At 32.2% G+C, this 24,927-nt stretch overlaps 4 protein-coding genes across 10 annotated transcripts; 2 read left to right on the plus strand and 2 right to left on the minus strand.

Annotated features, from left to right (window-relative positions):
* The first annotated feature begins 85 nt into the window (after positions 1 to 85).
* On the plus strand, positions 86 to 8,372 carry LOC725346 (sodium-dependent nutrient amino acid transporter 1). Of its 2 annotated transcripts, XM_006564955.3 has the most exons (11): positions 86 to 306; positions 3,880 to 3,966; positions 4,033 to 4,122; positions 4,215 to 4,461; positions 5,023 to 5,260; positions 5,752 to 6,126; positions 6,601 to 6,790; positions 7,141 to 7,317; positions 7,399 to 7,675; positions 7,810 to 7,904; positions 8,029 to 8,372. In XM_006564955.3, exons 1-11 carry the CDS (start codon positions 298 to 300, stop codon positions 8,197 to 8,199), a joined length of 1,956 nt encoding a protein of 651 aa, XP_006565018.1. In that variant the 5' UTR covers positions 86 to 297; the 3' UTR covers positions 8,200 to 8,372. The 2 variants fall into 2 exon arrangements, with proteins under 2 accessions (XP_006565018.1, XP_026300890.1); XM_026445105.1 differs by lacking the exons at positions 86 to 306; positions 3,880 to 3,966; positions 4,033 to 4,122 and adding an exon at positions 4,737 to 4,806 and having other exon boundaries at positions 4,334 to 4,461.
* Positions 8,373 to 10,966: 2,594 nt separating this feature from the next.
* Positions 10,967 to 14,602, plus strand: LOC102654427 (sodium-dependent nutrient amino acid transporter 1). 2 transcript variants are annotated; one of them, XM_016917860.2, is made up of 9 exons: positions 10,967 to 11,075; positions 11,692 to 12,037; positions 12,151 to 12,400; positions 12,748 to 13,122; positions 13,215 to 13,404; positions 13,472 to 13,648; positions 13,717 to 13,816; positions 13,941 to 14,212; positions 14,355 to 14,602. In XM_016917860.2, the coding sequence occupies exons 1-9, from the start codon at positions 11,073 to 11,075 to the stop codon at positions 14,526 to 14,528; spliced, it is 1,887 nt and encodes a 628-aa protein (XP_016773349.2). In that variant the 5' UTR covers positions 10,967 to 11,072; the 3' UTR covers positions 14,529 to 14,602. The 2 variants fall into 2 exon arrangements, with proteins under 2 accessions (XP_016773349.2, XP_006565020.2); XM_006564957.3 differs by lacking the exon at positions 10,967 to 11,075 and adding an exon at positions 11,336 to 11,590.
* A 219-nt stretch (positions 14,603 to 14,821) lies between these two features.
* LOC725420 (sodium-dependent nutrient amino acid transporter 1) lies at positions 14,822 to 18,694 on the minus strand. 2 transcript variants are annotated; one of them, XM_001121271.5, is made up of 10 exons: positions 18,564 to 18,694; positions 17,732 to 17,818; positions 17,244 to 17,517; positions 16,884 to 17,100; positions 16,423 to 16,794; positions 15,834 to 16,200; positions 15,623 to 15,722; positions 15,380 to 15,556; positions 15,079 to 15,176; positions 14,822 to 14,999 (listed from the first exon to the last, which is right to left on the minus strand). In XM_001121271.5, the coding sequence occupies exons 1-10, from the start codon at positions 18,576 to 18,578 to the stop codon at positions 14,853 to 14,855; spliced, it is 1,854 nt and encodes a 617-aa protein (XP_001121271.2). In that variant the 5' UTR covers positions 18,579 to 18,694; the 3' UTR covers positions 14,822 to 14,852. The 2 variants fall into 2 exon arrangements, with proteins under 2 accessions (XP_001121271.2, XP_016773350.2); XM_016917861.2 differs by having other exon boundaries at positions 17,732 to 17,832; positions 18,564 to 18,672.
* Positions 18,695 to 20,106: 1,412 nt separating this feature from the next.
* On the minus strand, positions 20,107 to 24,778 carry LOC725456 (sodium-dependent nutrient amino acid transporter 1). 4 transcript variants are annotated; one of them, XM_006564959.3, is made up of 10 exons: positions 24,646 to 24,778; positions 23,984 to 24,289; positions 23,793 to 23,900; positions 22,702 to 22,942; positions 22,203 to 22,446; positions 21,597 to 21,971; positions 20,940 to 21,306; positions 20,532 to 20,808; positions 20,367 to 20,461; positions 20,129 to 20,266 (listed from the first exon to the last, which is right to left on the minus strand). In XM_006564959.3, exons 2-10 carry the CDS (start codon positions 24,008 to 24,010, stop codon positions 20,129 to 20,131), a joined length of 1,872 nt encoding a protein of 623 aa, XP_006565022.2. In that variant the 5' UTR covers positions 24,011 to 24,289; positions 24,646 to 24,778. The 4 variants fall into 4 exon arrangements, with proteins under 4 accessions (XP_026300908.1, XP_006565022.2, XP_016773421.2 ...); XM_016917932.2 differs by having other exon boundaries at positions 23,984 to 24,431; positions 24,646 to 24,773; XM_006564958.3 differs by having other exon boundaries at positions 23,984 to 24,503; positions 24,646 to 24,773.
* Positions 24,779 to 24,927: the final 149 nt, after the last annotated feature.

The raw sequence follows: 24,927 nt of genomic DNA on the forward strand, positions 1-24,927 counted from the left end.
TACATGGGGGGAAGATGGGAACCGCGCGTTTCCCCCATTCCTATCAAATTTAAGCTCACGATCCCCTACTTCAATTACTTTCCTGTCAAACGTGGCGCAGCTGATCGCAACTCAGTGTAGTTTGATCCTCGGGAAGATGGTGTACCTGTCGCGATCGTTGCTATAGATGTCACAGTGTTATAAGTTGGAGATACTTCGCGCGTTTCACGTCGTCGAAACTCATTCCCAGCCACCAGATCGGATATCCGGTTTTCCTCCAAAGAGACGCGCCGCGACATTACCGGTCGAACTATCAGGATGAAGAAGGTATCTTGTTTCTTCTTTTTTTTTTCTTTTTTACTAATTAAAAAAATTTTATCCGCGACAATTTGAAAATTCATCTTTTTGTTTTATGATGAAGCTGAATGACGAAGGATGAATAAGACATTTTTAAGTAATTAAGATTTTTATTCAATGACAGATAATATGTTAATTTGCAATAATGGATGGATTATATTCTCTCGATGTAAGGAATGATGAAAAATTTTTGTCAAGTTTATCTTCTATCATTTTTATTAAACATTTATGGAAATTTTGATCAAATTTAATGATAATAATTTGAAACGAAAATATGATATAATTGCGAGCTTTTTTTAGAAAGAAGTAACAGTTGTTGTATATAATTGGATGAGGAAAATGTCAAAGTTTTACGTACGTTGTGAATCTTAATTAAGAACAACTTTGATTAATAGAGTTAACACAAAAAATGTTATTTATGAAGGTATTGAAAAAGAGGAAATAAAAATGTTATATAAAAATTCTTTTTTACAAAATCATATACGAGATTTTAATTAAAAGAAAATCAACATATAAATAAGACAAAATGATGAAAATAATAAATATGAGTAAGATAACGTGGGAAAATATTATAATATCCTCATTGTTGATTCGTTATGTTATTTTAAAATAATAATTAATTATTTATAACTTCAAAAAAGTTAATTTATTAAAAAATTATAATATTTCTATAATTCAAAATCTAGAAATTATATTCTTGTTTCAAAATTGAAGGATAATTTATTGTAAAAAAAATCCGTGATAATTAAATTCATCAACGTATCACTTTTTTTAACAAAAAAAGAACTTGATCTTCCACTTGATCTTGTGGATCAGTAGTCTATTTAATTGCTCCAGATCATCGATCGTCTTTTTAGATCGTTATTTAACTTTGTTCGTCAAAGCGATATTCCAACTTTAATTTCACGATGTTATCAATAATCTTATCGAATTTTGATAATTTTCATCGTGATTTTTCGAATCTCCATCCATCATTTCCCTTGATTTCTCGTTCCATTTTTAAATAAATCTCAAATAAAATATTTCAATTAAATTTAATTAAAAGATTTATTACAGTACGATAGACTGATATTTATAAAAAAAAAAAAAACCTTTAGCAGATTCGAGACAGAAACTTTTCATAACTCATGGTTTAGAGATGAACAAGATATAGTTGATGACGTAGTCATTTAAGAATTATTAAAAAAAAAAAGGATCGATTCAATTGGTTTTTCCTTTAGTCAAGTTCCTGGTAGTCAAGAACATTTCATTGATTAAAAATTTAATCGCTCAAATATAGCATATCTAATTAAATTTCGAATTTTTTTCTTTTATCGAGAAATATTTGAAAGTAATAATGATTCATTCGAATCGAATAATAAAGAAAAAATGAATTTCGTATAATTTTCTTTATTCAAAAGTATTTTATAAAAGAATAATATTTTTTATCACATCGGTATGAAGAATTAATAATTGTTGCATAAAAATCTCGAACGTAGCGTTATTAAATATCTACATAAAATTTTTTATCAAATGTTAAACGGGATTAATATGATTCTAGATAGTATTTCTATTCTAGTTGTGGCAATTGTTTGTTTACTGTTAGTTTAATTTCACAATAAAAACTGTGACTAAAAAGATATTGAATCAAGACTTCTGCCAATCAAATATCGATAAAAAGTAAGTTTCAGATAAAAATATTTTTGTAGATGTAAAAATTTCTCAATATCCTCGATATTTACGCTTCTTATTTAAACTTCTTATTTAATTGTAAAATATTACTAGAGGGGGAGAATAAATATGAAAGCAAAAAACACAATTGCTTTCGTGATGTTGTAATGTTACGCACAAAAAGATGTAAATGGATCGTGAAAGTTTTCTTTGTTACTTTCTTCTCTCTCTCTCTCTCTCGACGAAATTTCTTTTCCTTCTGCTAATAATCTTTCGCGATTAAATAATAATTGTGAAATCTCTTAACTCCGAAACGTTAAGCATATTTATAATTATATTTAACGTCAATTAACGTAATTAATCTTCCACTAGAAACTGGGTCACTAGATTTTTTTCGAGATGATGAGGACGATTTAAACGCGAGAATAATCTATGTCACGATTACATATATTTAAAAAAAAAGCAAACACAAAAAAATTAAGAAATATCAAATTTTATTTCAGAAAGTTGGATCAGACAGTAATATACACAGTAGAGAAAAATATATTATATATTTCGATCGCGTTGAAAAATATCGAAATTTAGAAAAGCAAAAACAAATTTTCTATTTTTTTAATTATTAATTTTACGAAATTCTCCCGCGTTCACTCTTGTGAACAGATCTTGAGCAATACTTAGGTTAGAAATCAGATCGCCATATTGGATTGCAATGGATTAAAATCCGCCGATCTTTCTATATATTTCATCAAGTTAAACAGACCATACATAACTCGTGCGCAATGATGGTATCGCGTGATTACATTATTTCGATTTATGTTTTCACGGATGCCTTGGAAACTATTTGAAATATCGCACGATGCGAAATGACAAATCATTTACAACGATGTTTCGAACGTACGTACGTACCGATGATTAAGCAGTGTACATATATCGGCAAGTATGCAGCTTCGATACAATTATGTTTATCGCTAATATCATGGTATCGCGTGGATACAATACTCGTGGTAACAATTATGAGAGTAATTATGCGATATACCGTGCACTCATTCTTTTTCGAAAATGAAAAAAAGAAAAAAATGAAATTTCTATTTGAATATCGTCTTTATAATAGTGACATATATATACGATAGGAATATTTATGAGATTATGAAGTGAATGAGTTTTGAGGAAAAGATTTATTTTATCAATACATTATAATATTATTAAAAATTTTCAAAGATAAGGTTAAATAAATGCGGGTAATAAGAATTTTAATTTAAAAAAAGATTGAGAATGAAATGACAAATTTAATAACATTAAACAAATGATATGTTCGCGATACGATGTTATTTTAATCTATGTATATCGAGTAATTTGTAACTTCTAACATTGCGTGTAGAGTTTCAATCTATGGAAAGTGTCCTTGAGAGGTAGCAAATAGGAATGCAAAGATTAGTTAGATTTCGTGTCATGGTTCTCTCTGGCTAAAGCCACTGAGGTAAAAGGCAATTTTGTTACGCTAAACATTTTTCACTGATGTAATGTAGAATGTTCTTCCAAAAATTTTAATTACAAATTTTTTAAAAATAATTATTATGAAAGAAACGTATATATAAACGTATATATATATATATATATATATATATATATATATATATATATATATATATATATATATATACACGCGTATACGTGAATGAATTTAAATATTGAGTAATTATTTGCATACTTTTTCTATGACATTTCCATTGCTATCCTCGCATATTGTAAATATTTGAAATATTCTTGCGCATAACTTTATTTTACATTATAACGAATTATATTATATACTCTCGATGAACTTATTATGCGTAACGAAAATGATATAAACATGTGACTAATTTATGAATCAAAGTTGTAATAACTTTTTCGTAGCAAGGACGACAAAACTCTGCCTTCATCGGGGACAATGGCCAGGAAACGACCGATTTTCAACATCCAACGACGAATGTTGACGAAAAGGTAAATTAATCATCCAAATGAAATTAACGATCCATGAAGGAGATCTAGAAGATTTTTTTATTCCAGTCATATCAGGATAAATCGAAATTCAACCTCGATTATGGGATCCAAGACGATCGCAAGTTACCACTTTCTTTGTCTCTCTCGGAGGAAACGGTAAATTTATCAAAATTTTTCGAAGAAGAAAAAAAAAAGGTAACTTCTTTTCTTTCCCTTTTTATTAACTTTTTCTCCCAATTTTGTTGCAGGTTGTCTCCGAAAACGAAGACAGGGCTACCTGGGGCAATGGATTAGAATTCTTGATGTCGTGCATAGCCATGTCCATAGGTCTTGGCAACGTTTGGCGATTTCCATTCACTGCCTACGAAAATGGCGGTGGAGTGTTTCTAATACCTTACATCATCGTTCTTTTTCTCGTTGGGAAACCGTTTTATTATCTTGAGATGATCATCGGTCAATTCTGTAGCAGATCTTCGGTGAAAATTTGGTCGGCAGGTATGATGCAATGCAAATTAAACGTGATATTCACGTATATAACGAATCCACGATCAATTTTTTACTATCGATATTTTATCAAATTTATTAACATTATTAACTGTTAAATTGAACGTTATTGTAATAATGATGATTGACTATAAATTGTTTTGAAAGAAGAGGGAAAAAATTGAGGAGAGTAAAGCTAATATTCGATTTATTACTATAACGAGTAACATTTCATTATATTTCTTAATATTACATGCATTCCTCAAATTTTCTCTTAATGACGAAAGATGACGCAAGGATTTCGAGCAGGAAGTTGCGAGATTGAGGACCGGTTTTCGCAACTTAAAGCAAACCGATGTATGTAACAGGTTTAAATTATAGTTTACGTCCCGTAAATCATTGTTGTTTTGACCCGAGTGTGTATAATGGGTCTAATAGTTTTCTATCCATAGTGTAGTTTAATCGGCAAAGAAAAGAATTTAATTCTCAAGTATCGAAAGAAGTAACAAGATAAATAAATATTCGCCAATTTCGTTAATTTAATTAATTGATTTAATAAGTCGTTTGTCTCAGCGCCTGGACTTCGAGGAGTTGGCTGGGCACAAATGTTCTCCACGATAGCCGTAGGAACTTATTACTGTTCCCTTATGTCCATAACTCTTTACTATCTCATTGGAAGTTTCCAATCTAAGCTTCCTTGGTCCACGTGTCTGAAAGAATGGGGAGATTCTTGCATCGATTCGGCGGGATCTTATAACATCAGCCAGAAAAACGGTACAGAGTTGATAACCTCCGCCGAGCTTTACTTTAGGTAAAAGTTTCTTTCTCTAGCATATTTTCCAAGATTATAATATTTAATTTTCGCGACATAATATAGTTGGAATGTTTCGAAGAAATCTCCAACAAATTTCTAAAATTATAAAATTCGAATTCACGCCAAAAATTAATATCAATCGAAAACTTTTTTGCGAATATTCTGCAATATCTCTTATCTGAAATAAGTATTCGAGATTAAAAGGATTCAGGACATTCAAATTTCCGCGACATAATTGTTGAAACAGTTGGAATGTTTCGAAAAAATTACGAAGAAATCCCCAACAAATCTCCAAAATTTAATTTAATAAAATTATAAAATTCACGCCAAAAATCAATCGAAAACTTTTTTGCGAATATTCTGCAATATCTCTTATCTGAAATAAGTATTTAAGATTAAAAGAGATTCAAGAATTGAAAAGCGTCAAAATTAAAATTAACACCGATGTTGATGAGTTACCTTTTTTTTTTCTTTTTTCTTTTTCCTAGAAAATCGGTATTGAAAGAAAAGCAGAGCATCGATGACGGCATCGGTTTGCCAGATTGGAAGCTGACGTTATGCCTGTTGCTCGCGTGGGGCTGCATATTCGCCGTGCTGGCACGTGGAATGAAGAGCTCAGGGAAAGCGTCCTATTTCCTCGCGATCTTTCCTTACATCATAATGATAAGTTTGTTGGTCAGAGCGGTAACCCTGGACGGTGCCGTAAACGGGATCATTTTCTTCATCAAACCCGACTGGGACAAGTTGTTCGATGCCCACGTGTGGTACGCGGCTGTTACGCAGTGTTTCTTTTCACTGTCCGTCTGCTTCGGTGGTGTCGTCATGTATTCCTCGTACAATAACTTCAGGCACAATATATACAGGTTACTTGGAATTATTCTTTAAAATAATAGAAAATAATATTTTTTTTTAATTTATGGAGAATGTTTATGCACAATCAAATATTTGAGTATAAAGTTAATGTTTAATATTTATTAGAATTTATATTATTATTGAATATGTTTAGTAAATAAATTGAGATTTATTCATTTTCAATTCAATTTCTTAATTTATAGATAGATTAATAAATTGATATGTAATATGATCTATGTACGTATATTTGATTAATTTTTTATCTTTTAATTTTTGAGACACGAGCGAGAATTTGCTGTGCAATTATATGAATATAAAATATTTATATTTATGAGATTTGATTCATTTTTTAAATGTTTTACATTTCGTGTCTTTTCTCTAGATTTATATTTTTTCATAAACATTCTAGTTAGATTTTAGGATGAGATTTGGGACTTAAGATTTTAGATTAGACATATATTATATTTTATATCATTTTGTTCCAGAGACGTCATAGTTGTGACCACGTTGGACACGTTCACCAGTTTAATGGCCGGTTTCACCATTTTTGGTATCCTTGGAAATTTAGCTCACGAACTGGGCACCGAGGACATCAGCAACGTTGTCCGCGGTGGAACCGGTCTTGCTTTCGTCTCTTATCCAGATGCTATTGCGAAGTTTACTGTACTACCGCAGGTAAGGAATCTAGTACGCGTTTAATTGCCTTGTAACCACTTCTACAATTTTTCTTATACGATAAAACGTGTGCTTTTGAAGAGGTAAGAGAATTTATTGAAGAAATCCATTGATTGATTTTTCGCAAATCATCTTTATTCGATTTCTATTATCGTAAAATATTTTATTAGAATACGTACGAAATTTAAAAGATAATTTATTTCAATTTGTTTCAAATAATTTATCATCTTTTTCCTTTAACTATTTTTATATTTAATTATTTTTAAAATAAAAATTTTAAATAATTCTTATTTATTTTATATCCTCTTCCATATTTATCTATTTATGTCTATTTTTCGTTCAATTTTCAGTTATTCTCCGTTCTCTTCTTCTTAATGCTGTACGTCCTCGGCATAGGAAGCGCCATCGCTCTTGCAGGTTCCCTCATCACGATTATCAGGGATCAGTTTCCAAATTTGAAACACATCTACGTCGTGCTCGGCACGGTTACCTTTGGATTTTGCGCTGGAATTATTTACTGCACACCTGTAAGTGAAAATAAAGTCATAAAGGAATAAATACAACGAAACATTTGTAATTAACGAATTTCCTTTTTTTTTTCATTTTAGGGTGGTCAATTCATGCTGGAATTGATCGATTACTATGCAGCATCTTTCGTGGTATTCATCCTGGCCACTCTAGAGATAACTGGTATCTTTTGGATTTATGGGTTAGAAAATTTCTTGGATGATGTGGAATACATGTTGAAGAGAAGGCCATCGGCCTATTGGAGGCTCTGTTGGGGCGTGATTACTCCACTTTTGCTGGCTGTGATCCTAGTTTATACCTTAATCAGTCTGACACCCTTGACGTACAGTGGTATCTCGTATCCTGACAGTGCACATGGTGTGTATTTATTTGTTCTACGTCACTAATCATTATTCTCGACTAATGGAAAATGATCTTTTTTAAATTTTAATAAAAAAAGATGGAATAATTAAATTAAAAAGTACTTTCAGTGATATTCTGGTAATTTACAGCTGCTGGATGGACCATTTGCGCATTTGGTATCCTACAAGTACCATTCTGGATGATCTACGCCATGATGTCCAAAAGAAATTTATCCTCGCTCGAGGTACGTTGCATTATTCCATTTTTTTTTGAAAGAAAAGAAGGGAAAAAAGAGACAAAGAATGACAAAATAATTTGTATTTAAACACCCACGATTGAAGAATAGTAATTCGATCGAAATTTCACAGATGATCAAGTCAGCCTTCGTACCATCCGCGGATTGGGGACCGAAAAACTCGAAAGAACTGGCCTCTTGGCGGGAATTCAAAGAGATGAGAAGAAAGATTCGAGAGAAACGACAATGTTCGAAATTGAAACAATTCGTTTACATAATATTCTGCTGGGAGGATAAATTGTGACTTCGTTTCGTTGTTTTATCGTGATTTATTCACGTTCGTTCGAGAATCCTTTTCGATTCTGAATCTTGCCGTCCTAGAAAATAATCATTCATCTACCTGCGTAGTATTTCTCGCCATAAATCACGTTCAATCTACGCAAAATTGCTAGACTGAAAAATTTATTACGTAAAAAAGGAAAGGAATAGACGAGTTTTGAGTCTTCCATACGTAGTTTAGGTTTAGTGATGGACCCATCAGTATTATTGGATATTTGATATTTTTTATTTATATTTTCTTAAGTGCTTTCTAAATGCTTTTTTTTTTTTAAATAATTTAATTGAAATAAGTACAACAGATAGTGGATTTAGAATGTCGAAACTAATGATAAATGTTTGTGAGTTACATTTTAATTTTCTCGATCCTTGATATCTACGTACAATTATTTTAAATAAAGTACAAGATCCAATGTTTGTTATTTTCGAATAATATTTTTTTTTTATACAAAATTTTGTACAAAACACAATATTACATATTTAGAAAAGGAAGAAACTGAAGGTTAAAATTATTCTCTTTAAGAAACACAATTTTATTTATATATCTATTAATAACAATAATCTATTAATGAATGTTAGAGCGTTTAGAATTTATTACTTATTGTTGAACAATAATCGTAATTTCATTTTTTTTTACTTTTGTAATGATAATAGTTGTTAATAGAACAGTTTTTACTTTAACCTTTGAAATTTTTTGAAATAATCCTTGATTATTACTACTCGTTTATTAAAATCCAATCATCGAAAAATTCTTCTCCTTCTTCTTCTTCTTCCTCTCCTTCTTCTTCCATTTCATCTTCCTCTTTCTCTCTCCATATGGCTTCTTCCTTCATTTTTTTTATTATAGCAATATAATTAATAATATAAAGTAATATTACTAATATAAAGTAGTATAATTAGCGAATAATTAATACAAGCTAATCGTTTTAATAACCATTGTAATCACCGATTTTTAAAAATATTTGTCGAACGATTTTTATAAAAATAAGAAGCATTGCACTCACTCGTAATCTTATTCTCTCCCTTTCAATCATCAAGTCCAGTTTAAATTCCTTTTCTCTTTTCTCCTTTTCCTCGCAGATCTGAAATTTATCGAAATTGAAATTACTCTTCAAATAATTATTTCGTTCGTCTCTTTAATTGTATTTATTTAAAATTTTTATTCATAAATAATAAATGAAAAGAGATCAAAAAAAAAAAGAAGAAGAAGAGGAAGAAGAATCATATCATATCTCGAAAATTTTAAAAGTATTTAACTTTATAATTTAACAGCCAATAACCGAGATATTCGACAGGATCGAAAGGTTTTTTCATAACGATCTCGCCAAGAGCTTGCGTCAAAGGTTTGCTGATCAGATATTTTAAATAAAGGCTGTCCGACGACAAATATTCGGCAGAAGAGGAAGCCAATGAATCGAGCGAGTCGGTGTCAAATTTTTCCATTTCCAATTCCCACAATTTTTTTAATTCCGCTAATTCGTCGTTATCGAAACCCATACCGCACAGAAGCCTAAACAAAATTTCTTTTTTCTCTCTCTCTCTCTTTATTTAAATATGATTCAATCGTTCGATTTTTCTGAATTCCAATACCGATTAATTCCTTTCACCTCTGAAATTCCTCATTGAAACCAATTTTTAAGAAAGTATTGATGAAACTCCGGCTCATCGATCTGTCCTGCAAAAATTTCTTGATCTCCTCTCTGGGTATTATTTTTTCTTCCGGTGTCTCTTGGCCGCAATGCGTGAACTCTTCTTCCTTCGATTTATAACAATGATGATCCATCTCGTTCCCTTCCAACATTTTCTCTATCTCTTTTTCACCAATCTCTAATTTTCTCAATACTTCCTTCGTTTCTTCGTCAATCTCATCGTACTTTTTCTCTTTTAACTTTTCCAAATCGGCATCGCTCAAACTGTACTTGTTGAAAATCTCTTTGAGCTAATTACGATCGAGTTATTAATCGTTACTTTACTCTTGTTTCTTTTTCGGTAAAGAAGTGTAAAGAATAATGATAATACCTCGCCAAGTTTCGACATTTTTTCTTCTTCATTTAATCTCGATCTGATGATCTCTCTTTCCAGAGGTTATGACTCTCTTTCACGACTGTTCGCAATTTCTCATAGCTAACTTCATTACGAATAAGAATTCGTTCGTTCTATGATCATCTGATCGATCCAATTTTCGAAGTTGTAAAATTGAAAGAATTACTTACAATTGCAAATTTTCTTCTTCTTCCTCTTTCCAAATTTTTAATCTTCCCAGTTTTCTATCTTTTCAACGAATATCATTATTTAACACTCGTAATACGATTTTCTTCGTTTAAAAAAATCTTTTCAAATTCAAATCGCGTTACATTTATGGCAAAAGGAAAAATGTGTATGGAATTGTTATCAAATTAGCCACACGATGGAAATATAATCTAAATCCTTGCATTATCACCAAGATTTCTCGAATTCATAAAATAGGATAAAATGGAATGAAACAAACTTTCCTCTGTGTAGTGAGCGATGCTGAAGCCGCGAGTTGCGAGATCGCGTTCCCATCTCACGATTTCCCTTTTTCATCGACGAATTTTATTCTTCGTTTTAAAATCAGTGAACAAGGAGAGAGAAATGAGTGATAGTTATAGGAAGATATTGATCGTTAAAATTTGGAATTGTGAATTCATTAGTCGGAGAATGGTGAAAAATTGATATTGAAAAATATACCATGAAACAGAACAAAAATTGATAACGGAATTAATCATAAAATTGTCTAACTAAAAATTATGAGATCAATATTTATCGAAGAAAGAATTGATATTAAAGAATTAGTGGAGGAAAAGTTCGTATCAAAAATTGATGGTAAGATTTTAAAAAATTAGAAATAATAAATAATACTCAAAAGTTATATATTGCAAAAGATAATCGCACGTTTTATTTGAATATTAAAATTTACTTTATCTTGTTTGTTCTTTCAACTCATCGCAAGAGTGCGAAAAGTCATAAATTGCTTTTGTGCATTTTTTTTTTTTTTTTTTTTTAAATATCTGTGACAATGAGATTTCACTAGCGCGATAACGAGTGTAAGATATTAAAAAGCTTAAAATGTAATTCGTTTGATATCTATCGTCGATGGTAGGAGTGATACGATGGCACACGTTTCCTGCCACACATTCACAATATTTCGCGTGGCTTTGTTTCGCGAATTCTCAACCTCTGATCTATCTTTCTAAACTTTTGTGATTATCCGCTCAATTTAAGAAGATATCTTCTTTTTTTATTTCTACAATAATTTGTGGAACAAATTTTTTTGTAGGAAAATATAAAATATAAGGAATATAAAGAATACGAAGGAATTCTTTTACATAATGGCAGAGGTTATCAAAGTGTTCCTGTATAGAGAAATATATAAAAAGTGTATAAAAACATGTGGAAGATATTTTTTTTTATAAAATTTACAAACTTCTTCCTTTTCCAGAATGACAGATGCCATCAGAATCCAACGTTCACCATGGATGAAACGGATGATAAGAAATCGTGCGAGGAGTCGAGATGTGTGGAAATCGGAAGAGAAATTAAGGAAAGAAGCAAATGGAATAATGAAATTGAGTTCTTGATGTCCTGCATCGCTATATCGATCGGTTTTGGCAATATTTGGAGATTTCCTTTCACCGCCTACGAAAATGGCGGTGGTGTCTTCTTGATACCCTACATCATCGTCCTTTTCCTCGTTGGTAAACCAATTTATTACATGGAAATTATTCTGGGACAATTTTCCTCATCCTCGTCAATTAACGTCTGGAACGTATCCCCGGGATTCAGTGGTAATTGAATAATTTTATCGTTAATATAATTATTATATTTCTGATTGTTCGAGAAACGAAGATTCGAATTCGTATTATAATTCTAAGACGACGATATTGAAAAATTTCATCAGGAATTGGATGGTCCCAATTCTACTGCAACACGGCCCTGATGACGTATTACAGTTCATTAATGGCTCTGACGCTTTTCTTTCTTATCGCCTCGTTCTCGGCTGAATTGCCTTGGGCAAAGTGTAGAGAAGAATGGTTGGATTATTGCATCGATTCCAGTCACCAGATCGATAATAACACGAGCAATATTACCTCGTTTGTTCAATTGTTGAATGAGAAAGAGCGGAGAAGTTCGGCGGAGCTATACTTTTTGTAAGTTCCTCGATTTTCCTTACTCGAAACTATTTTAAACTGTAAAAAAAAATCGTAAATACAATTTTTTTAACAAATTTTTAAAAATACTTAAATATTATAAATATCTTTCTATCGTTTTATTTTTAATTTTAATTCTAGAATATCTTAAATATATTCACCATTTATTTTTTTTAAGATATAAAATAAATTATAGAAATAATATGTATCTTTGTATCTCAAATGTTACATCGAATTCGATTTTATTTATTTATACACGCGTTGAGAAGATGATCTAAAAAGAATTTCTCTCCATCAAAAAGTGAGTGAATTAAAAAATTGAATCGATTTGAATAAATAACTCGCAGAAAAGTGGTGCTCGAAGAGAAAGACAGCATAGAGGATGGAATCGGATTGCCAAGTTGGAAATTAACGCTCTGCCTTCTGGTCAGTTGGATCTCCGTCATCCTGATCACGTCCCAAGGTGTGAAAAGTTCGGGTAAAGCTTCCTACTTCCTCGCAATTTTCCCATACATCATCCTATTCAGCCTTCTGATCAGGGCGGTGACGCTGGATGGTGCTGCGACCGGAATACTGTTCTTCGTCACCCCGGAATGGTCGAAACTTTTCGAGCCGAGTGTTTGGTACGCGGCCGTCACGCAATGCTTCTTCTCCCTTTCCGTTTGTTTCGGCCCTATTCTCACCTACTCGTCCCACAATGACTTCAAACACAATCTATACAGGTGGATATAAGAAAAATTGTTGATGGATAAATCGTTAAATCGTCGATAAAAGGAAACGAAATTTTTGAAATGGGATTTTTTATGCGTTTCAGAGATGTGCTGATCGTAACTACTCTCGACACGTTGACGAGTTTCATAGCAGGTTGCACGATATTTGGAATTCTGGGAAATTTGGCGCACAAAATGGGAATTGAGGATATCAATAAAGTGGTGAAGTCTGGGGTTGGCCTTGCGTTCATCTCTTATCCGGACGCTATAGCGAAATTCAACGTCGTGCCACAAGTAAATAAGTGTGAACGATGGTAAATTTTGGAGAAATTTTTTAGAAAGAAATTTAATCTCTTGTTAGCTATTCGCAGTGCTGTTTTTCGTTATGATGTTCGTCCTCGGCGTGGGGAGTATCGTAGGAATGGTCTCTGGACTTGCACACTCTTTGAAGGAAAAGCTTCCAAATGTGCAGATGTGGAAAATCGTTCTCTGCATCTGTTCAATTTCGTTTGCTGTCAGCACGATCTACGTCACTCCTGTACGTGTAATTTAAATAATTATTATTATTGTTATACGTTAATTAATAAATATACTTGTACATTACAGGGTGGACAATTTTTATTGAGCTTGGTCGATTATTATGGCACATCGTTCGTAGTGTTCTTCCTGGCTTCTTTCGAGATCACTGCCATTATGTGGGTGTACGGTTTGTATTCTTCCTTATTTTATTATATATATATTTTTAGAATTAATTGTTACTTTTATAGCTTAAATCAATAATAAATCAAAATAGTCCAAGATTAAAGCAAACGTTTTATTTTTACAAACAGGTATAGAAAATTTCTTAAACGACGTGGAATTCATGCTGAGTAGGAGAACAGGCAGCTATTGGAGAATATGTTGGTTCCTTGTCACGCCTTTCATTTTGTTATTTATTTTCTTTTACACATTTGCTACCCTACAACCATTGACTTACGGAGAAAAAGAATATCCGATTTCAGCCCACGCGGCTGGCATAGTCGTATCTTGCTTGGGAATTTTTCAAATACCTTTTTGGATGATAGTGAAATTGTTAAAAAACAGAAGCTTGCCATTATCAAAGGTATATAATTTATATTTTTATTCCTTTTATTTAGGATTAATATTCGTATCGTTTAATTTTTTATTATCGATATTTAATATTTCACAACAATAATACTCGTTGTACAAACAATTTTCACTTTAGTTTGATTTCTTTTTCGTAGAATATAAGAAAGTGTTTTCTGCCAACCTCGGAATGGGGGCCAAAGGATACAGAGCACAGGAAGGATTGGCTTCGTTTCAAGGAGGAGAAAGAGAAGCAGAGAAGTCTCAGAAAGAAGCCAAGATGGATTCAATTGATACACATTTTGATCAATAAGAAGGAGACAAGGGATTAGAGACTGATAAAGAAATACTTTTGACATATCAGTGACGTATACAATGTAAAAAATAAATTTCACTTTTTCTGTGATATTATTATCATCATATTTCGCTACTTGCTTCGATTATTTTTTTTTTTAGATTTCGAGAATTATTGAAGCAAGATAAGAGCTTAATATTTATTTACAAAAGTCTTAATATATTTGTAATACTACCTTGCCTATAATAGTGTCATTGATCTCTCGACGATACGCGATCGATAACAGAAACGAAGAAACAAATTTCGAAATGGGAATTCAAAATCCTTCGATTCATTTCGTTAATACTGTAATTTTTTTTGTTCAATCCTCTCCAATCAACAATGCGATAATTCTCGACCTCTTCTTATTCAGATTCATCCTCGCCATCCTCTTCGAATCTTTGAACTCTTTCCATTCTTTGTACTTTACCGGATCTTTCGGTCCCCAATCGGAACTAGGCTTAAAAATCTGCGACAAGAAAAGAGAAATAAAAATATTTTATTTTTCTAATTCCATAAACGTTTCTCTTTTGTTTTTTTATACTTACATCCAAACAAGATTTTCCTTCGCTCTGTTTTAATTTGTTGACGATCATCCAGATGGGAAGTTGGATCACTCCTAATCCCAAAAGTATCCAACCAGACACTGAAAATATAATTTTTTTAAATTATATAGATTCTTCTTGAAAAATTTTGATAGAAATTTCCAAGCTCATATGAGAAAAATCATGCAAATTTTTAATTATTTATTTTTAGATTATTCCTTTGTTCTTATTGAACAAGGATTTTTCATTTCTTTTTCTTTTTTGAGATGGAATAGATAATTTATTCATGTAGAATTAATCGTACCGTAGGCAGAAGTTGGATAATATTCCCCATTGTACTTGATAGGTGAAAGATCAATGAGAAAGTAAATGAGGATCGAGAAGAGTGTCAACGGGGTTAAGAAGCACCAGCAGAATCTCCAATAAATCGAAGGTCTGCTGCCCACCATGAATTCAGTATCGTCCAAAAAATTATCGATTCCTGCGATATTAAAAATAATAATTAATTTCGTAATCATTCGAAAAAAATTAAAAAATAAAAATTTACCGTATATCCAAGAAATTGCGATAACCTCGAAGGAAGCAAGGAACACTATGATGAACGTTCCTCCAAAATAATCCACCAAGTTCAAGATGTATTGTCCACCCTGAAAAATTTACAAAAAAAAAGGAAAAACTAACAGAAATTATAATATATACGTGCATTTTCTTTTCTTTTTTTTTTTTTTTTCAATGAATTATTCATTTGGAACACTTACTCTCGTGCAATAAACTATTCCAATGAGGAAACCAGCGCAAGAAACGCCACCAGCAACTTTCCAATCTTGGAAACTGGGGAACCTATCCTTGATGACACTGCTAATGACCGCGGTGAAGGCCACAGTGGTGCCGATTCCCAGGACGAACAACATGAGGAAGAACAGCACGGCGAATAATTGAGGAACAACGGTGAATTTAGCTAACGCTTCCGGATAAGAGATGAAAGCTAATCCTGTACCGGCACGAACCACCGTCGAGATGTCGTTTCTACCAGTCTCGTGGGCCAGATTGCCCAGAATCCCAAAGATTGTCGTTCCCGCTATCAAACTGGTGGCTAGATCCATGGTTGTCACTAACGTGCAATCCCTGCAATTGCGATTTATTAAGATATTTTTTTCGAGATATCTAATTTATCGCAAGATAAATGAGATCTTAATGAACAAACTAGTTTTATTTATAATAAAATTTTCACACAAATTCCTCGCAAATGGAGCATTGGAAGAAGAAAAATTGTCGATGCTGTTAATTTTAATTTAATCGTTCAAAGAAAATCACAGGATGGCATAAATTTAATTAATAAAAGATTACCTCAATACGTTGTGGTCGAAACGATTGTAAGAGGAGTACATGATAACAGCGCCGAAGCAAACTCCAAGGGAGAAGAAGGATTGAGTGACAGCCGCGTACCAAACCGATGGATGGAAGATCTTCTCCCAAGTTGGTTTGAAAAGGAATATTATACCGTCCCCGGCTCCCTCCAGCGTCACTGCCCGGATCAAAAGAGCTATCATGATCGCGTATGGGAACAAAGCGAGGAAATAGGCCGCTTTCCCGCTGCTCTTCACGCCTTTGCTAAGCACTATGAAAATGAACAGCCAACTGACGAACAATGCGAGGACCAGTCTCCACGATGGATCCCCCAATCCTTCGTGTATTCCAGCCTCGTTGAGCACCACTTTGCTGATGGTGGGATTTAAAAAAATAACAAAGAGAATTTTTTTTTTTTTGTCGACTTTGATATTAAATCTTAAAATTTATTATATACTTGCCGGAAGTACAAATCGGCCGAGCTACTTTTGTTAAGATTTATCACTTCGTTGTTGACCGAACTGCTGTCGAAACAGATGTTTTTCCATTCTTCCCAGCAAAAGGCCCATGGAAGGACCGATTGAAAGCTAGCCAACAAGTAAAATATCGCCAACGCCATCAGGGAGCAATAATAAGTGACCACAGAGAAAACGGAAACGGTCACTCCGTACCCGATGCCTGAAAGAAAAAGACGAGAGGTATTGACAAATGTATTAACATATATAAAACAAATGTATCATTATGTGTTACTTGAAATTGTTATTTTATTTAGGCCACCCTGTATATATGTATTATAGATAGAATCGTAATAATTGAAATACCTCTGAAGGCGGGTGAGATGGACCAAACCTGTATGCAAGATCTGCTGCTAAATTGTCCTAATATCATCTCCATGTAATAAATCGGTTTTCCAATAATGAACAGTACGATAATGTATGGCACCAGGAATGCACCACCGCCGTTTTCGTAGGCAGTGTAAGGGAATCTCCATATATTTCCAAGACCGACCGAAAATGCCACGCAGGACATTAGAAACTCTACTTTGCTATCCCATTGAGCTCTCTTTAACGTTTCCTCCTCGATGACAATCGTTGACTGTGAGAAATGAAAGAATAATCAACTCGAAAACTTTTCTTAGCATAGAAAGAAATAAACAATAATATCATCTCAGGATCTTGATGAATAATAATAATAAAATATTCTCTATGAAAAAGTGAAAATTGAACGATACATTTTTCTAAAAATATTATTGGAATATTTTTAAGAATATTATTGTCAAGAAAAGAAAGAAATGAAAAAAGAAACTCACCCCATTTTCGATCGGTTTCTCGTTGTTCGATATCACAGAAAGTCTATAGGAGCCTTCCACGCCATCGTTGTTGTTGATAAAACTATTCTGCAACGTGAAATCTATATATTCGATTCATTTTTTTAAGCTACCATTTCATTCGTTTTGCTAACAATGGCAAATAAGCAGTGAAAAATTTCTCGTTTAACGTGTAGTTTTACGTAATCGCGTAGTAATTGCAGATGGAGTAATTACAGGCAGATAAAAGAAACACAAGGTAATAAAGGAAATTTTGAAGGAAAAGTCGTTTAATCTACGATTCAATGATAAGGGGAAATGTAAAATTTTACGAAAAAGTTTCTTTTTCTTTTTCCTCTCTTATTTCTTATCAAACAATTTTCTGAAATTACGGTAAGAAATTGTAGTAATAATAGGCAACTATCGATAAATTATCGATAATTTCGACAATTTTTTCATTATATTTTAATACGTTTCAAATTTAGATTAATGATGGATTGAAGATAAAGACCAAGATAAAGAAAAGTGTTTTAGTAATAAAATTTTACAACTGCAATTTAGATTAAGCTTGTTGCGAATATTACATGATATTTCGATCAACAATTTCCAAGATGCCATTTATATATTAATCTTTCTTCAATTTCGAAACAATAATTATCGTTTCAATCAAATTTCCATTTTAACGAAATATTCACGATCACACCGTGAAATGGTACAAATCGAACTTTTAATTGTAATTCATTTAACACATATCGTCATATCATATCTTCGATAATTTGCATCGATTTTACTCGATGATCACGATACGAAAAATTGCAACGAAATAATTGCAAACCTTTGTGCAATGCATAATAATCACTAATCACTTGTCCATCCGTCTACGTATCGTGAATCGTTGACCAGGGATCTAAAGCGCGATCTTTGCGTGGCAAGAGCGTTTAGAAGACTGAAGAGAATTGTACACTCGCATAAACGATTTATGCTATTAGAAATCTGGAAAATAACGCGTACTGCCATATTTTCCAAATCTAAATCTTTTCTCTTGGATATATATCTTCTTTCCTTATTATCTTTCAATCTCTTTCCTCTCTTTGCCGACATTTCTTTTCTTTCTAAAGTAGAAATCTTTTCTCTCTCTCTCTCTCTCTCTATTTCTCTGTCCTCCAAATTCCTTTCTCGATAATGCAGTACTTGGAATAACTCGAAGTGTCTTGGAATTATATGTAACTGTATAATAAATTTCGTAAATATGTACGAAATTTATATAAATAATCGAAGATTCTTCGAACGTGCAATAAGCAGAAGATGCTGGAGCAAGTAACTTTTCTACGATTTTCAATTTAGAAATCTGATATAGTGTTTGTAATGTATTAGTTATACATTAATTGCACGTAGATGTTTATACTTGTTCAAATAGGCAAGTTAATTATAAGATATAAGTCCATTCATCAATATGCAAATCGTCATCATCCTTATCGATACATCATTATTATACACGAAATTGATAATTTTGATATATACAGAACAATCAACATATATTATTGTTCAATAATAATTAGATGAAAATCAGTATTTTATAATTAAAGTCGTCTTATTTCGCAATTTAAAATTAAATAAGGAGATTAAAAAATTGTATTAGGAGCAATTGTATTTTAAAAAATTTAAGACGTTAAAAAAATTGACGGACAAGACAAAGACGTAAATATTTCCTGGGTTATCGGTTAGTAATAATAACAATCTCCTCGCAATATATCATGTGTTATTAAATATCATTCTAACAAAAGTACACGTCACATCTTCTGTTGAGAAAAATTGTAATAAAGTTTATATTAGCAATCCATCGCGAGTTATGCTTAATTTCAAAATTATATCCGATAAATCTTGGAGCACGTATTATAAGAGAATGCGCGAGATTATAATTAATTACTATGCTTCTATACATCGATTAGTTTTTATTGTGAAGGAATTCCAAAAGGAATTCTTCGTTACGTAACCTCATTATTCAATGTGGAAAAATGGGAAATAATTCGTGAGATTCATCATTTTAATGAACGTTTTGATGAATATGAATCATTTTTCTAATTACTTATGCTAATTGGATAATTATTCTCGAGTAAAACCGCTATTCAGATTAATATATAAGAAATTGGCTTTCGTTTCGAATCGATCGTTTAATCTTGTCAATAATTTATTTAGAAATCTAGCAGGTCTGAACTATATTTATCGAATCCATTATCTAAATTTTTTCATTTTTTAATAATCTCGGTAAACTTTTCATTCATCTCTATATTTTTCTGTATTTTTTTAGAGCAAATATTAATTTTCGAAAGGAATTTGGGAGAGGAATAAAGAGGAACATTAAATTAGACAGAAACACGTTTAGATTTAATCGATTTAATTTTATTTTAAGAAAGTCTTGACAAAACCCCCTCGATTTTGGAAATTCTTATAAGCAACGAATTCCTTCCACTCTGACCGAATATTAGGATCTCTAGGGCCCCATTTTTCTTCGCTGGGTCTGAACGCTGCTTTGACAGTCTGGAAAACAATTCAAAATTGAAGAAAGAAAGAAAAATTAAAATATATATATATATGAATCTTGTATTTTATTTGAACGTGTTAAAATTATATTACTCACTTCGATTATGGACGATGATCTCAACTGTATCATTTTCTGCAAAATGCAGCCAGCGATCACGAAGAGTGCCAAAGCTAGTAGGAACCATCCTATAACTAATTAAATATTCGAAGGTATTATAATGTTATACATGGTAAAAAGTGAAAATGAAATGGAAACACCAACCATAAGCGTAATCTGGAAATGGCATATTATCATAAGTAGGCGACTCATAAGTGACGACCGTGTAGATCAGAATAACGATCATTAATATGGGTGTAATAAAAGCCCAACACAATCTCCAATAAAACGACGGTCTTCCGCCTAACATGAACTCGACATCGTTGATAAAATTCGACAAACCGTAGATCCAGAACACTGTTATCATTTCCAAGACGCCGACGATGATTGCCACGAAGGTGCCTCCATAATAATCGACCAGAGTTACGAACCATTGCCCGCCCTAATTAAACGACACGATAAAAATTTAAAGTCGAGTTAAAATTCGTGAAAATTTATAAGGGAAATAAAAATTTAGAAGAATCGAAAATTGAAAATATTTGGATATCCTTGAATTTTATTTTTAATACTCACGGGTGTAACGTAGACGAGGCTAACGAGAAATCCAAAAAAGGAAACAATGAAGACCAGCTGCCAGTGTTTCGTATTCGGGAAATGATCGCAAAGGATGCAAAAAATGGCGCCGCAAAGAGCGACAGCGCTTCCAACGCCGAGCACGAACATCATGATGAAGAAAAGGACGGCGAAAAGTTGTGGAACAAAATTGAACTGGGACAACGCTTCCGGATAAGAGATGAAAGCCAGCCCTGTACCACCACGAACCACCTTTGATATATCCGCGTTACCCAACTCGTGGGCCAGATTCCCGAGAATCCCAAAAATCGTACATCCTGCTATCAGACTGGTGAAAGTGTCCAGAGTGGTCACTATCAGTACGTCCCTGCGAATGAAAAAAATTCTGAATTAAATAGAATTTAACGGGTAAATGCATTTTTCTTTCGAAAAGTAAATTTTTTTTTAATTCTCTTGAAAATTTGAATAAATATAACAACAATGTCCATTTATCAGAATAGAATGTATAATAATTATTAGAATAATTAATACATAATTTACATAATTTATTAAACATCATCGTATCGATTATCCAAACTACGATTTTTTTATAAATAATTTATAGTATTCAATTGCAATTTGAATGAAAGAGAAAAGAAAAAAAAAGAGAAATCTCACCTGCTAACACCGTGTTGGAAATTGTTGTAGGACGAGTAGGTAAGGATGGGGCCGAAGCAAACGGAAAGGGAGAAGAAGCACTGGGTGATGGCGGCGTACCAAACATTCGGTTGCCATAGTTTGTCCCAATCGGGCGTGACGAGGAAAAGAATTCCGTTCACTGCTCCTTCGAGGGTCACCGATCTGATCAATAAACCTGTCATGATAACGTATGGAAATATGGCGAGAAAGTACACAGCTTTCCCTGTACTTTTTATTCCTCGGCACAGAACGCAAAAGATCGTTGCCCAACTTACGAAGAGGCAGATCGTGAGCTGCCAAGAGGGTGTTCCAATTCCATTTTCGATGGACTCGTACTCGTTCAGGACGATCTTTCTGAAAATTTAATCACGGAATGTGTTTTTAAAGGAAGTTTAAATAAAAAGAATGGAATTGTTTTATCATCGTGAAATTGAAATTTTGCCATTTCTTTAATAAATAGAGATGGAATGTTTAAATGATTGTTGCTGAGAAAAAATATGAAACGAAAGACAATGTTGAAGAGGTTATTATTAATTTAGAATATGGAATATGGATCGATGATTAGAAGATAAAATATCAACATACCTAAAATACAGTTCTGCAGAGCTACGAAAGGTGTCGTTATAAATAGTCAATAAACTGGCACTCCTATTCAAGTTGTTATCCTTCGAAACCGTATCGACGCAATAATCCTTCCATTCTTCTCGACAGTAAGACCAAGGTAACTCGGATTGAAAACTGGCCACGAGATAATAAAGAGTTAAACCCATTAAGGAGCAATAGTAGGTAACAACGCAAAATGCCGCGAATGCTTGACCGTATCCCAAACCTAAAATTTGTAAAAATTAAAACGTCTAATCCTTTATCGGGAGGAAACGTTTTTAAAAATTATTCAAACCTTAAACAAGTCGTGAAATTTCATCTCAAACAAATGTTATTTTATGTACAATCTCCTCTGATAATAATTTTTAAGGATCAAAAGTAATTTTTTAAAATAATCTTTTTCAAAATCTGATTAGATTAGAGGAAGAATTGTTTTAAAAATTATTATAAGTTTTGGAAATTCTGTTGGCCAATCAATCACCTTTCATGGCTGGTACCATGCCCCACGTCTTCGCGCATGATCTGTTGGTAAATTGGCCGAGAAGAGCTTCCAAAAAATAAAAAGGTTTGCCGACGAATATCAAAACGATAATGTAAGGTATTAGGAAAGCGCCTCCTCCGTTTTCATAGGCGGTGAACGGAAATCTCCACACGTTGCCAAGGCCTACGGAAGTAGCGATGCACGCCATTAAAAATTGTAATCCTCCACCCCATTCCGCCCTCTAAAACACGACGTTTCGAAATAAAAATAAAGAAAAAGAGAATGAGAAGAAGAAGTAAGATAGGAAAAAAGATAATTTACTCGGATCTTTGTATCTTTCAGATAATCTGACAAGATAAATAGAATGTTAAAAATGAGTGTGTAAAAGCACGTGTTGAAGATAATAAGTATTTCATTGCATTGATAACAAAAATAAATTCAGATGATACACTAATTAGTTTGAACAAATGATAATGAACAACAGCCAACAAGAAGAATACGTAAGGCGATTAAAAAAGAAGATTTTGTTTAATAATAATATAATTAAGAAGAAAGAAACAAAAATTGTAAAGAACGTGTAGAATGATAAACTAAGTGAAATAAGTAAGAAATAAGGAATGATTCTAAATAATATTGAAAAATGAATATGGAAATAATATGGAAATTCATTATAATTGTTGATATTTCATACGGTAATGGAAGATAAATAATAAACAGTTTTTTCTTAATCGCAAAAAATAAAGAAACCTTGAATAGAAATCTCAATGTGTAATGCAAATATTAACTTTGACTTGTTTTACAATTTTCACTTTTTGTTTAAAATTAGCACAATATGGTAATACTATCCATATAATACAAAGATAAATTTAATACATATATCTTTATTTAAAGTAAACAAACGAAATTCCTATATGTGGAAAAAAAAGAAATATGAAATTAAAATGTTTGAAAATGATGGCCAAAGAATACACAATGGAATAAACCAAAATTTTTTTAAATATCTCCTATTAAGACTATCTTAATTATTTTACACGATTAATTTTTAACAATTTTACTCTTCTGCAAGAAATTGAAGAAAGAAAAACACATACGGAGGGAATATCTTTCGCATCTTCTTCTTTCGTTTTCTGATTATTTCCTCTTTGTCCCGAAAGAATATTTTCCATCTGGAAAACCTCGTTCGTGTAACCATTTTGCTTCTGTAAATACATTCCGTTTGTTAACTTCGTTTTTCCAAATTGGATTCATCTTATTATTAAAAGAAAAAAAAAGAATCTCTTACGTAAACACCGTTCTCGATTTTCTCCATGATACTCTGATACTCTCTCTGAAATTGTCAAATTTATTCTTTATCTCGAGAGATTTTCCAAATCTCCAACAATCTCGTCAGATAATTCTTCCAGCGATTTATTTATCATTCTTCGTGCAAAAAATCATAGCTCGGAAGAATAGAAATTGTTATCGTAAAATTTTTCATGCCTTTTCTTCCTTCCTTTCTCGCTGCTTGTTGCTTTAACGAAACCACGATAACGTCATTTCGATCCGTTAAAAAACACTGGCACAATTTTTATAAATCATCCTAAACACACTTTTTCACAGAGGGAAAAATAAATTCACTTCACTTCATTTCCAATGGAAAAAAATTGCGAGAATAAAACATCCGAAAGAGTTAATAATTTAATCGAAAAAAGAATAGATTACTTTTTTTTTATATATATTATCGACGATTTCTATTAAACCAGCCATTATTTTTTATTAACCCTTTCATCGAAGCTGACGAAGATTAAAATGTTAAATTTCTTCTAGAGTAAACGATCAATTCAAAATATATTAAGTAGATGGAAATTTAAAAAATTTTAAAATAATCATGTTCAAATAATAATTGATTTACAAAGTTTTTCTACAAAAAAAAAAGGAATAAATTTAGAAAAATTAACAGCTTACTATCGAAAGGATTAAAGAAGAAGGTAAGATGCCTTCCAACTGATTTTGTATTAGCAAGATACTGCAACGAATGACTCGCGCGAAATAATACTGAGTTGTAACACGAGCGTCGATTAGATACGATCGACGCAAACGTTCTCTTTCGTACACCTAAAACTTCATCTCATCGTCAGTCCTGTCGAGGTATTACCTTCATAATACTGGCGCACGTGTTGCATCTCATAAGAGATATTTCAGATATTTCACAGTTCGTAAGAATTGATGATTTCCGTAATGTTTGAA

The sequence above is a fragment of the Apis mellifera genome, linkage group LG14, assembly GCF_003254395.2.
Source record: "Apis mellifera strain DH4 linkage group LG14, Amel_HAv3.1, whole genome shotgun sequence".
In the NCBI taxonomy this organism is placed as follows: domain Eukaryota; kingdom Metazoa; phylum Arthropoda; class Insecta; order Hymenoptera; family Apidae; genus Apis; species Apis mellifera.

Excerpts from the sequence above, each read along its gene's own strand:
- LOC725346 (XM_006564955.3), top strand. Across the intron at positions 4,462-5,022 it reads GGTGAAAATTTGGTCGGCAG|CGCCTGGACTTCGAGGAGTT; the intron begins GTATGATGCAAT and ends CGTTTGTCTCAG. Across the intron at positions 7,676-7,809 it reads GTATCCTGACAGTGCACATG|CTGCTGGATGGACCATTTGC; the intron begins GTGTGTATTTAT and ends GGTAATTTACAG.
- LOC102654427 (XM_006564957.3), top strand. Across the intron at positions 12,401-12,747 it reads TCGGCGGAGCTATACTTTTT|AAAAGTGGTGCTCGAAGAGA; the intron begins GTAAGTTCCTCG and ends AATAACTCGCAG. Across the intron at positions 13,649-13,716 it reads GCACGATCTACGTCACTCCT|GGTGGACAATTTTTATTGAG; the intron begins GTACGTGTAATT and ends TGTACATTACAG.
- LOC725420 (XM_001121271.5), bottom strand. Across the intron at positions 15,557-15,622 it reads CGCAATTTCTTGGATATACG|GAATCGATAATTTTTTGGAC; the intron begins GTAAATTTTTAT and ends TTAATATCGCAG. Across the intron at positions 15,000-15,078 it reads AAGGAAAATCTTGTTTGGAT|ATTTTTAAGCCTAGTTCCGA; the intron begins GTAAGTATAAAA and ends TTCTTGTCGCAG.
- LOC725456 (XM_026445123.1), bottom strand. The coding sequence starts at position 24,010 with ATGGAGAAAATCGAGAACGGTGTTTAC. Across the intron at positions 21,307-21,596 it reads TTCCAACACGGTGTTAGCAG|GGACGTACTGATAGTGACCA; the intron begins GTGAGATTTCTC and ends TTTCATTCGCAG. Across the intron at positions 20,267-20,366 it reads GATCATCGTCCATAATCGAA|ACTGTCAAAGCAGCGTTCAG; the intron begins GTGAGTAATATA and ends ATTGTTTTCCAG.